General features: G+C 53.2%; 2 protein-coding genes across 4 annotated transcripts; one reads left to right on the top strand and one right to left on the bottom strand.

Moving 5' to 3' along the window:
• The first annotated feature begins 187 nt into the window (after window positions 1-187).
• ERICH4 (glutamate rich 4) lies at window positions 188-12,074 on the top strand. Of its 3 annotated transcripts, none has more exons than XR_013353770.1 (5): window positions 188-1,249; window positions 3,588-5,320; window positions 5,404-5,512; window positions 8,263-8,394; window positions 11,361-11,499. XR_013353770.1 is itself a non-coding variant. In XM_077850652.1 (2 exons), the coding sequence occupies exons 1-2, from the start codon at window positions 10,015-10,017 to the stop codon at window positions 11,601-11,603; spliced, it is 417 nt and encodes a 138-aa protein (XP_077706778.1). In that variant the 5' UTR covers window positions 9,856-10,014; the 3' UTR covers window positions 11,604-12,074. The 3 variants fall into 3 exon arrangements, 1 of the variants encoding a protein (XP_077706778.1); XR_013353771.1 differs by lacking the exon at window positions 11,361-11,499 and having other exon boundaries at window positions 188-317; window positions 426-1,249; window positions 8,263-8,393; XM_077850652.1 differs by lacking the exons at window positions 188-1,249; window positions 3,588-5,320; window positions 5,404-5,512; window positions 8,263-8,394 and adding an exon at window positions 9,856-10,188 and having other exon boundaries at window positions 11,361-12,074.
• On the bottom strand, window positions 1,242-7,826 carry DMAC2 (distal membrane arm assembly component 2). The gene is made up of 6 exons (XM_077850618.1): window positions 7,714-7,826; window positions 6,143-6,339; window positions 4,992-5,072; window positions 3,586-3,722; window positions 3,326-3,488; window positions 1,242-2,883 (listed from the first exon to the last, which is right to left on the bottom strand). Exons 1-6 carry the CDS (start codon window positions 7,729-7,731, stop codon window positions 2,706-2,708), a joined length of 774 nt encoding a protein of 257 aa, XP_077706744.1. The 5' UTR covers window positions 7,732-7,826; the 3' UTR covers window positions 1,242-2,705.
• Window positions 12,075-12,213: the final 139 nt, after the last annotated feature.

Raw genomic sequence — 12,213 nt, 5'->3', positions numbered from 1 at the left:
CTGGGTTCAGTCAGGAGGAGAAAACCACCAGCAGTTGGAACAGGGAAAGTCCATCATCAAGAGTGACTCAAGAGGTGCCTTCTTGGGGAACACGGTTTGGGGTGGGAGTGCAGCTCCAACTTGAGTAACTCAGCCTCTCTGAGCTCTGGGTCCCCGCCCCCCCCCCCCCCCCCCCCCCCCCCCCCGATTATGCCAGTAGTGGCTCAGCTCCTGACCTCAGGAACTGGAGACCACGCTTGAGTCCAAGATTGAGCCAGCGGCCTGAGAAAGTCTCTAGAGTCGCTCAGCTACACGAGCTAGTGAACTCCGTACCTCTAGTAAGTGCCCAGACATGAACTTGGCTCTCACTGGTCTAACACCCTTAGACTTGTGTCCCCACCCCCAGGTTTCTGACAGTAGGTTTCCGAATCTTGCAATTCTTCTAGTATGGAGGCCGCCCCCTCTGGGTCCTGGTGGGAGGCTGTGTCCCAGAGCCTGCTGAAATGTGGCCCTGCATGGCTGTGGGTCTGGTGAGAGCCGGGTCGCTTGTGATGAGTCTGAGCAAGAGCAAACACCTGGTTCCAAGCCATTGGCCCGGAGGAGGGGAGCACAGGCAGGCTGTTGGTCTCCTCAGACACTGAGGAGGGCATGGATGCTCGAATGCCTGGGGGGTTTGAGATCATCCATTTCCATGGCGCCCAGCCAGATGACCCCATTCCAGATTTCAGGGTCCCTCTGTGTTCCAGTCGGTGCCCTCACTCGCACATGAGAAACTTGTCGAGACTGCGGATTACTGTTGTCACTTGGTGACCTGCAAACTGAAATGAGTGTTTTCAGCAGTGTCAGCCCCACGCTACAAGGAATTTGGGGACCAGGCATAGAAGTTCTCCCCTGCTCTGAGCAAACAGACCTGAGACTGTCATTGTCTGTGAGTGCTCAAGGGCACTTCGCAAAATGTGTCCAGCACCTGCCTATCTTTAGAGTTGTCATTACTGCCACAGTAGTCAGGTGCCGCGGCCGCAGGGCTCACGTGCTTCAGTTGGCACCTTGTGTGTCATCCGTGTCCCCTCCTCCCCTCCAGCGCTGGACTGTGGTGCCACCATACGTGCACCCCAGATTTCTACACCCCACTTCCTGCTGTGCCCCAAAGGCAGGAGCCACACCAACCCCAAATCCCCTCCTTGTGAGCCTGTCTCCTGGAATGTACCAGATGCCAATGCTGTGTCAGTGTGGATCCAATCAGGAAAGAAAAACTACACAGCTGGAACAGGTAAAGTTTAATATAAAGAATTGTTGACTTTAACAGCGAATTGAAATAAGGGGTTCACGGCTAAGGTGCCTTGGCATTTGCTGAAAATACTGTTCTGGGACGCAGTGGAGAGTCTTTCCCAGGGAGGTGCCTCCGTGGGGCAGGGTGGGGGTTGGCGCTGCTTTCTGAAACTGCTGGAGGGGAGGCCAGGAGACAGGCACAGAGCAAACACACCAAAGCAAAGGCCTTCCTCCTGTAATCCCTCTGGTGCCCTCTACTGACAAACCTTATCATGCCACTTAGCAAAGGAAAATTATTTCAACAGCCAAGTCTGTTTTCAGGGAGCAAACAAGAAAGCTGAATTTGGAGTGGAGTCAATAAATGGATAACCAGGGCGGGGGGGTGGGGGTGCTGGGTGACGGGCACCGAGGTGGGCACTTGACAGGATGAGCACTGGGTGTTATTCTATATGCTGGCAAATTCAACACCAATGGAAAAAAAATAAATTTGTAAGTAAAAACAAAAAAAATGGATAAGCGGGAACAGTGTGGGTGGTGGGGGGGGGGCGCCCTGGGCACTTAGCACAGGCCAGGGATGCTGCAGCGTGTGGTGAGCGGGGTGAGGTCACACAGGGAAGAACCTCCCCAGTAATGTGCCAGTAATGCCTCTACCTCAGCCAGGGTCTGGACAAGAAAGAGCACGTTCACTAAGGATACTTTATTTTTTTATTTTAAAAAAGACTTTATTTATTCATGAAAGACCCAGAGACAGACATAGGCAGAGGAAGCAGGCTCCTCACTGAGCAGGGAGCCTGATGTGGGACTCGATCTCAGGACCCTGGGATCAAGACATGAGCCAAAGGCAGATGCTTAACTACTGAGTCACCCAGGCATCCCAGGATACTTTTTAAAAAAAGATTTTATTTGAGAGAGAGTGTGCACACAGAAGCAGGGGGAGCAGCAGAGGGAGAAGTAGAAGCAGGCTGCATGCTGAGCAGGGAGCCGGATGCAGGGTTCAATCCCGGGATCCTGGGATCCTGACCTGAGCAAGAGGCAGGTGCTTAACCGACTGAGCCACCCAGGTGCCCCATTCAAATAAGGATACTCTGAAAAGAGTCTCTGGACAAGAGAGGAGGGTTTCTTGACATGGTAGTGGGCAGGGGGGAGTGCAGCTCCCTGGGGCTGCTTACCTCCCCCAGGCCTGAGGAGGCAGGAGGCAGCTGCAGGAGCCCAGGAGAGAAGCACGTAGGAAGAGCTGCCTGACAGGATGACAGGTGATGTGACCCTTCAGCCAAGGGTGCAGCCAGCCAGAGCCCCCGAGGTGGGGAGTTAGTACCCCAGCCTCCCACTCTCCCCTCTGACCTGCTGGCACCAGCCTAACCCCCAGAGGAGTGAACCTGGCCGGAAGCCACAGTAACAGAACTGTCAGCTCCTCCATGGGCCCGCTGCCGTCCAGCCTGATGGGGAGGAGCTGAGGGCTAGGCAGGGATGGGGCTGGTTATGTCCCGATACTGCTCCTCCTGCCCCACCTTGAGGCCCCGGGCCCAGTCGGCCCCCACCACCTTGCAGTCGGGCAGCATCTCCTCCACCAGGATCTGCGTGAGGCCTGGGTTGGACACGGCGGGGAGGTCTGAGATGTCCAGCTTACGTAGGTTCCTGAGAGGAGGAAGGAAGGGGCAAGGGGGAAGCCCGCATAAGGGAAGGGGCCTCTGTGCAGGGGGTTGGGGTGGTGGAGGTGGAGGGGGCACACCAGCCCCCACTTCTGCCCCCAGCTCCTTAAAATTAAAGTCCTTAATTGTCCAGAAACAGCTAGGTCTAGGACATCCACTGTGTTAATTACAACTGGAAGCTCTGGCTCCTCCCATTCCCAACAGTATAAATGTCATGGGGTTTTCATTTAAAAGGAAGAAAATCCAGGAGTGCTTCCTCCCTCCCCACCCGATTCACTGCGATTGATCTGTGCTGACCTCCTGGCATGTTCCAGGCCAGGCTATGGGGATTGCCCGACTGCCGCCCACTCCCCGCTTTCCAGTATCTGTGTCAGGTGCCCCCCCCCCACTGCCCTGGGCTTGGGGCCCAGCCTGAGCTGAGGTCTCACTGGAGATGGTGGAGGCAGGCGAGGCCCCGTTCAGAGATTTTGGGACAACCGGCCAGCGAGAGCTCCTGCAACGAGCTGGCCAGTGGGTGGAGGCGGCTGAGACACCAGTCATCCACGTGGGGGCAGCGCTGCAGCCACAAGACCTGGAGCTCCTTTAGGGCCACTGTAGGGGGGGGGGAGGGAAGTGTTGGCACTGAGGGCCTTTCTGGAACCCACCACACCAGGGCAAATGCACAGAGCTCCACTTCCGCCCCACTCACAGAGGCTGTCCAGGCCTTGGTAGTTGACGGCACAGCCGCTGGCATCGACCGCCTCTACAGGCACCGTCTGGAGCTTCAAGAAGTCAAGAGAGAAGTGGCCACGCGCATTTGACCGGATCCACTCCTTGCCCTGAAACCTGGAAGAGGACAGAGGGGGTGAGAGCAGGGCACCCCCGCCCCCCGCCAGCCTTCTGAGGATGCTCTCCAGCCCTGGCTGGTGACAGGTCATACCCTGCAATTAAGCCTTCGTATTTTGGGGCTCCCCAGGTCCCCTGACATTCCCATCAGAGATAGAATGTTGGCCTTTTAAAAAAGATTTCTTTAGGGATCCCTGGGTGGCGCAGCGGTTTGGCGCCTGCCTTTGGCCCAGGGCGCGATCCTGGAGACCCGGGATCGAATCCCACATCGGGCTCCCGGTGCATGGAGCCTGCTTCTCCCTCTGCCTATGTCTCTGCCTCTCTCTCTTTCTCTCTCCGTGACTATCATAAATAAATAAAAATCTAAAAAATAAAAATAAAAAAAGATTTCTTTAAAGTAGGCTCCACACTCAGCATGGAGCCCGATGCAGAGCTGGAACTCACCACCCTGAGATTGACATGTGAGCTGAGGTCAAGAGTTGGCACTCATCTGATCCCCATATTTTATCTTTTTTTTTTAAAGATTTATTTATTCATGAGACACACATGGGGGGGGGGCAGGCCCCACACGGGAGCCTGATGTGGGACTCGACCCCAGATCCTGGGATCACACTCTGAGCCGAAGGCAGATGCCCAGCTGCTGAGCCACCCAGGCATCTGCCAAAGGAATATTCTAATTGGAGCCAAGTGAGGGGCAGGTGCACGAGCTACTTTTTCAGAAAAAGGGGAGAAAAGCCAAAGTGGGGAGGAAGGAGGAGAAAGGAAAGAAAAGGAACACGGACATTTACTGAGTTTGTGTGCTGTGTCAGGCCTGTTCCCAGCGCTTTTTTTTTTTTTTTTTTGACTCCTACTTAGTCCTTCTCATCTTTAGTTTTCCTTTAATCATCCAATGAATTTATTTATCATAAATTTATTTTTTATTGGTGTTCAATTTGCCAACATATAGAATAACACCCAGTGCTCATCCCGTCAAGTGCCCACCTCAGTGCCCGTCACCCAGTCACCCCACCCCTTCCACCACCCCTAGTTCGTTTCCCAGAGTTAGGAATCTTTCATTTTCTGTCTCCCTTTCTGATATTTCCTAGCACTTCTATTGCAAAATACCTTTGAATCTTTGCAGCAAACCCTGCAGGTCTGATACCACCGCAGAAGCCGAGGGAGAAGGCCCAGCAGGGGGCAGACCCGAGCTCCCTCCCGGGGAACTCCGAAGAGCTTCAGGCTTGGGGCTCCGCCTCCCCACCCCCGCCCCAGACGCTTTTACCCTCATACTTGACAGCGCCTCCCAGCTTCAGGATGAAATAGGCACCCGCGGCGTAAGGACCGTAGCGCTCTCTGATGTAGGTGAAGGGCCTGTGGAGAGAAAAGTGGCTGAGGGTGAGGCCGGGGGACCACGGCACCCCATCGTCACACTCCAATGCTGCGAGGGTCAGCGTCCACAACACCAGCACTGAGCCAGGCCGCAAACATTTACTGAGCATCTATTAAAAGTGCCGGGCACCCAAAAGATAGTGGTCCCTATCCTGAGGCTAACTGGCAGAAGGAAACGGATAACAACCCAGAAGTTAAGAGCAAACCGCAGAATCAGTTCCGTGATGAAGGTAACACAGAGGGACTGACTGGGCCGGGGTGGGGATGGAGAAGGCTACTTTAGTTTGGGTGTTAAAGAGGTAACTTCTTGCAGGAGGTGGCGCTCCAGCAGAGATTTGAGTGGTGGGAAGAAATTCAAAGGTCAAGGCAACAGCTAGTGCAAAGGCTCCGAGGCTCAAATCAGAATGGCGGAACAAACAGCAGTAAGGTCCCCATGCTGGTGGGGGTAAGGGGAGTCCCCGCTAGGGGTCTCCATGCCCAGATCTTAGGCCTTGGAGTCTGATTTTGATTCTAGTTGCAACAGGAAACCAGTTGAGGGTTTTAAGCAAAGTGGTGCTTTCTATGTTAGTTTCTTGAGTCCTTCGGATGATTTATAGACCATACCAGACCGGAGGGGGCAAAAGGTGACCCATTCAGGAGATTACTGCCCTCAACCAACCATAAAACAAAGGGGCTCAAACCAGGCTACCAACAGCAAGGAGGTTAACAGCTAGGCCATCTGGGACCGTCTGGTATTGTATCAGTGTGGAATACTTCCGGGTGTGGAAGACAGAGAAGCAAGAAGAATCAGGGAAGACACCTTAGAATTTGGCCTGAATACCTTGGGAATAGTGCTGCTGCTTCCTGGGATGGGGAAGGCTTGGGGGTGGGCTGACTTTCTTAGGGGGAAATCAAGGGTTTGCCATTAGTCATGTTAGGTTTGAGGTGTCAGTGAGACCTCCAGGAGAGGGTGGGCAGCAGGGCCCGTATATGAGCTGCAGCCCTTGGGCCTGGATCTGAGTTCTGCCTGGTAAGGCCCCAGCAGCAGGGTCTTGTCCATCAAGGGTTCTCACCGATTTTTCTGGTGCATCTTCCACGCCTGCTTTCGGAGAAGGTACTCCCTGAGAGCCTGCACGTCGTAGAAGCGGTCAGCCAGGAACTGCAGCAGCGACCTCCCCTTTTTCTGATTGCCCTCCGGGGCCGCCGCCCTGCTCAGGCCTCGGATGCCCCTGGTACCCGCGTTCCATCGTGGCGCCACAAGGTGCAGAGGCTGGGGAGGACGGGAAAGGACAGGCTGAGGCTGGAGCCTCCTGTGAGAGTCAGAGCAGATCCCCCTGTTCCTGGTCCATGAACCTCACCCCGCTGCACGCTCCCATTCCCACTGCTTCTTCCTAGCTCACCAGATTCTCCTTTCAGGACTTCCAAATTCTGCTTTTGAGATCCTCCAAATTTCCCCATGTTTCCCCCAAGTCCCTCCCCTTAACACTAAATTCTTTTTTGACTTGGCCAAACATTCTGGGTCTTCCCAATTCTCCCCTCATCTTTTCCCCAAACTCTTATTTTTGTTTCAGGTCCTCATTATCTGACCTCTTAATTTCCCACAAAATACCCCCTTATTTTATCCAATTTTCCCTGGAGTCTTCCTGAATAACCTACTTCTTTCCCAAAAATATGATCTTAATTTCTCTCCAAACCACCCTTACCTCTTTTTTTTTTTTAAGATTTTAATTATTTATTCATGAGATACACACACACACACACGCACACACACAGGCAGACACAGGCTCCATGCAGGAGGAGCCCGACGTGGGACTCGATTCCCGGTCTCCAGGATCAGGCCCTGGCTGAAGGCGGCGCTGAACCGCTGAGCCACCGGGGCTGCCCCTTTAACTTACCTCTTAAAGCCCCCAAACTCTTCCTTCAATCTCCCTCCAGTCTTAGCGTGCTCCAATTTCTTTTTTGCTTCACCCACATTTTCTCAGTAATTTGCCCAAATCCTTATCTTCCCTTAAATTCCTACGTCTCCAACCTCTCACTTTACTTTTCCCTAAATCCATTCCTTGATTTTACTCAAGTCTTTCTTCCTAAATTCTCTCCACGAATATCACAAATTCTCCCCTTAATTTCCCCCAGGTCTTTCCTTCGGAATTCCCAAATTCACCTTTTGGCACCTGTCCCTCACCTCCATCATCATCCCTTTGGTTTTCCATAGAAATCCCTACCTCTCCCATGAGCTCCCCTCACCCGTACCCTTCGGCCGCCTACCCTAGGCCCTCGAGCCCCAGCTTCTCCACCGAACCCACCGCAACCTCTTCGTCAGCGGGTCCCACTCGCGCCCCGCCGACTCCCAGCGCCCTCTGATTGGCTGGGTGCGCCACCTTCGGAACGTGCTCCCTGCTCCCCCACTGGCTTGTCTCCGCCAAGTCCCCGCCCCGCTTCCCCTAAAGCGCCCCGGCTGTCAGCGGCTCGCTCAGGTCGGTCGTTCCCGGCTCCCGAAGGCCGCGTGTCTGTGCTTCCAGGGCGATCCTTAGTAGGAGAGGCCTCCTACTCTCTTGCCCGCTCCCTGGGTGTTGACAGAAGCCCTGACGGCGAAGGCAGCACAGCGGAACTCAATCTCGGGGCTCTAGGAGCTCCGGTCACTTACCGCCCTGGGCGCCGCCATCTTGCTGCGATTACGTAACCGGAAGGGATCAGGTTTTCTCAGTCCACCCACTGGGTTCAGCCGGAGACTTCTTTTCCTTTGGCCACGCCCCCTCGTGTTTCCCAACTCTCCTCTTAAAGGCACCCGGGCACTTTTTACTTAACTGGCTTAGGGATTGCTCTGAGCACCGTTTCCAAGGGCATTGAGACTCTGCAGCCTTTCCCTGGGAGAGAGGGTCAGTCCTTCCTGTTAGATACCCTCCCTCCGACTGTACTCACAGCCCCCCTTGCTCCAGCTTTTATAAGGCTACTCTGTAATGACTAGGAGACTGACCGAGTCATTCTTGATGCCAGGGATCAGGGAAGAAAAAGGTCTGTTGGCTGGTGAGACTAGACTTTAGGGTAAGAGAGGTGAGATCTCAAAGTATTGTGATGTGTTTGCGATTTCATTTTGGAGTTCAGCGCTTTCTTTCAGCGTGAAGATTTAATGTGAAGTCTTGTGGATGGAATTTTCATTCATTCATTCATTCATTCATTCATTCATTCGTTGCAGAGATTTACTGAGCACCTACCACGTGGCTTTACACTGTTTTGCTGAGGTTACTATGGTGAACAAGACAGACCAAGCCCTTATCTTCCGGAGCTAACATTCCAGGCTGGGAGAGGATAGACAAGAAACAAATGAGTAAGCAAGATAATTCAGATAACGTTTGATAAGCAAATAAGAACAATCAGTATAATAGGCAGTGATTAGCCGGTAAGGGCATTGGCAGAGGTCTCTCTGAAGAGGTGATATTTAAGTGGAGGTGAAGGATGAGAAGGAAACAGCTGTTCAACGATCTGGGGGAAAGCTGTTGCTGGCAGACAGGTAACAGCCAGTGCAAAGGCCCAGGGGTGGGGAACCAGCTGACAGAAGTAGAAGACCAGGTCAGAGAGGTGGGCAGGAAGCTGTGTTTGTATTCTCAGGGACATATCATGATCTGACTTACGTTTTTTGCTTTACAAAAATTTTTTTAAAGATTTAAAAATTTTTAGGGAGTTGAGTGAGGTGAGGAGCAGAGGGAGAGGGATAAACAGGTTCTGAGCTGAGCACAGGGCTCAACATGGGGCTTGATTCCACAACCCTGAAACTATGACCTGAGCCAAAATCAAGAGTCATATGATTAACCATCTGAGCCACCCAGACGCCCCGATTTATATTTTTTTCTTTTTAAAAAAATTTCTTTTTATTGGAGTTCAATTTGCCAACATGTAGCATAACACCCAGTGCTCATTCCATCAAGTGCCCCCCTCAGTGCCCCAGCCCCCCGCCCACCTCCCTTTCCATCACCCCTTGTTTGTTTCCCAGAGTTAGGAGTCTCTCATGTTCTGTCTCCCTCTCTAAGGGCAAAAGGCAACCTAAGCCCGACCCCTAGGATCCTGTGAGTCTACTTTCACATATACAAATTCCTATAGAAATTTCCTTTATCTCTACGTCCCAAGATACATGCTGGCAATCATCCCCCCAAGCATGTGGCCCACCGACATACATCTGAAGGGTCTCATGACTCAGGCTTTATTAGACGGTAATAAGTGCCCTTTTCCCAACAACAGCTACCCCCTCAAGGTCTTGGAAACCTTGCTAACCGAAATTCCTTAGAGAGTGTGCTATCCTCAAACCCCTCCCGACTCCCAGATATATAATCAGCCACCCCTCCCAGGCCCGGGGCAGCAGCTCTTCCTGCCCACGGGTCCTGTCCCTGGGCTTTAATAAAACTACCATTTTGCACCAAAGACGTCTCAAGAATTCTTTCTTGGTCATTGGCTCTGGACCTCACCCCACCAAACCTCACTTATATTTCAAAACTTCATCAGCCTGGACACTGAGGTGCCACAGCTGAGGGATTGGGGTTCCTCGGGCCCACTAATCGTGATGCTCTAGGGTGACCCAAGTGGAGAAGACAAGGTCTAAACTGGGGCAAGCCAAAGAGTGAGGAGGGGCGGTGGGAGGGGGCCCAGAAGAGGGGGATAAAGGAGGCCAGGCTTCCACAGACACCCAGCACCCACGAGGGGTTAGGTTTGAGTTGGGGTCAGGAGGGGTGGGAGTTGCTGTGGCTGGACACTTATGGGCAGAGTTGAGGTTAGACTTTAGAAGGAAGAAAATCCTCACGAGGCCATGAGTGCACACCAGAACTTGGACTTTGAAATGCTGACCCAGGCACCCCTTCATGCCCTTTGTTCCCCCGTTCCCTTGCTGGCTCCTTAGGAGACCGGGTCAGTCTGGACCTTGCCACTTGGTGCTCCTGGCTGCCACTACACAGAGACTATGGAGCTGTGGAGGCAACTGAATCAGGCAGGACTGGTGCCCCCTGGGCTGGGCCCGCCTCCCCAGGCCCTGAGGGAGCCCCCTGCAGTGGGGAGAGCTGGCCAGACCCTCATATCTCCAGGGGCAGACACTGCAGGCGCCAGGGAGGGTCTGCTGTGGCTCTGGGAGGAGCTGGTGAGTGAGGGGTTTGGAGATGCAAGAGATGGGACACAGATGGGGGCAGGGAGCGAGACTTGGTGATTGAAGGGCAACAATGAAGTTGTAGGGGGCCAGAGATGGAAGGACAGAGATTGAGAGACAAGAATAGAGAAACAAGCAGAGAGAAACAGAGACAGAGATCCAAAGAGAGAGAGACAAGAGTAGAGAGAGACAGGGACAGCGAGACCCAGAAAGGGAGAGACATAGAAGGCAGACACTGAGACTCATTGAATCTGAGACAGAGACAGACAAACAACGGTGGGCAGAGAGCAGAGAGAGAGAGAGACAATAGGGGAGGCACAGAGACACACGATGAAATGGAGAGACAGAGGCCGAGGCCCAGAGCACCTGGGAGAAGCCGGCTGGCCGGCAGGGTCTAGGGCACAGTGAGACCTCGCCATGTGCTGCAGGCCCTGGTATCTATTTATCCGTCTGTCTGTCTATCTATCTATCATCTATCTACTTATTTATTTAAATTTTATCTATTTATTCATGAGAGACACAGAGAGAGGCAGAGACACAGGCAGAGGGAGAAGCAGGTCCCTGAAGGGAGCCCAATGTGGGACTCATCCCAGGACCCCGGGGTCATGACCTGAGTCACAGGCAGATGCTTAACCCCTGAGTCACCCAGGTGCCCCAACAGGCCCTGATTGTTAAAGAGAAGCTGGCCTGTGGCCCCTATTAAAGACGGTGGAGGGGGCAGGGGTGGGGCACAGAGAGAAGGATTTGGCTCTGAGCACAGCAGGGGCAAGTGGGAATTTCTAGGGAAGGAGAAGGTGGGGGTCAGGTGGGAAATCTCAAGCCAAAGCCTCAGGGGGAAGCGGGCATCCTCTGGCGTAACTTGCTGGAGGCAGGTCAGGGAGATTGGAGATGAGACCTGGGTGGGGGATGGGGGATAAGGAACCAGATCAGGTACTGGGAGTGATCAGATGTGGAGGATGGGAGATTAAAACCGGATTTTACAAGGAAGTGCACAGATGGGCCCAGGAGAAGGTTTAGGAGTTGGGCTAAAGTTCTGTCAAGCAAAGAATCTTTGCCAGGACTCTGAGCAGGTTTGGGGGTTGGGGGGGGTGGCACGCTGACCCCGCCCCCACCCCCCACCCGCCCTCTGGGGTTGGATGCCCATGACTCCCCCTTCCCATTGGCAGGGACACCTTCGCCAGGTGGACATCCAGCTGCTGGGTCAGCTTTGCAGTCTGGGGCTGGAGATGGGGGCGCTGCGGGAGGAACTGTTCACCTTCCTGGAAGAGGACGAGGAGAGCCTCATCGAGGAGGAGGAGGAGGAGGAGGAGGAGGAGGAAGAGCCTGAAGGGAAGCAGAAGGAGGGACACCTGGAGGCCTCCTGCTCAGCTCTGCGCAACCAGCTCCCAGACTTCGAGATGACGATCTGAGGCCCTGCCCCGTGCTTCTGAGAGCCGCAAGAATGAGATGCAAATATATGCAAAGGAGGGGGCATTTGCAGGTCAAATCAACCTTCCTACCTGAATTGGGAATCAACGCGCCCGTTCTTGAGCAAATGCCTTCTCTGGAGATTTCTGCATCTAGACTGAGGAGCTGGCCTGTGAGCTGTGGGTGTTTGCAGCTGATGTGGGAGGTTTGCAGAGAAACCTCCCACAGGTGTATTTGCAGGTGAACTGCCGGCGTGTTGCCAGGGACACGTGGGTCTTTGCAAATAGGATGGGAGATGCTTGCCGGTGATCCAATACGGTGGCCACTGGGCCCTTGAAATGAGGCTAGTCTGAACTGAGGCGTGCAAGGGCTTAGTATGATGAAAAGAATATAAAACATTTCAATAATCCAAAGAATTTGTTGAAATGATATTTTCCACATAATGAGATAAATAAAAATATTACTAAAACGAATTTCACCTGAGTATTGAACAATTTTTTTTAATGTGGCAACATGTATATAATAAAATTTACCATTTTAGCCATTTTAAGCGTACAGCTCAGTGATAGTAAATCCATCCACCTGTTGTACAACCATCACCACTGTCCATCT

Source organism: Canis aureus, chromosome 1, assembly GCF_053574225.1.
Source record: "Canis aureus isolate CA01 chromosome 1, VMU_Caureus_v.1.0, whole genome shotgun sequence".
NCBI classification, from domain to species: domain Eukaryota; kingdom Metazoa; phylum Chordata; class Mammalia; order Carnivora; family Canidae; genus Canis; species Canis aureus.
This window is presented reverse-complemented; position numbering and strand designations above follow the sequence as displayed.

Excerpts from the sequence above, each read along its gene's own strand:
- ERICH4 (XM_077850652.1), top strand. The coding sequence starts at position 10,015 with ATGGAGCTGTGGAGGCAACTGAATCAGGCAGGACTGGTGCCCCCTGGG. Across the intron at positions 10,189-11,360 it reads TGTGGCTCTGGGAGGAGCTG|GGACACCTTCGCCAGGTGGA; the intron begins GTGAGTGAGGGG and ends TCCCATTGGCAG.
- DMAC2 (XM_077850618.1), bottom strand. Across the intron at positions 5,073-6,142 it reads AAGATGCACCAGAAAAATCG|GCCCTTCACCTACATCAGAG; the intron begins GTGAGAACCCTT and ends TTCTCTCCACAG. Across the intron at positions 2,884-3,325 it reads GCCTGCCTCCACCATCTCCA|GAACCTACGTAAGCTGGACA; the intron begins GTGAGACCTCAG and ends TCCTCCTCTCAG.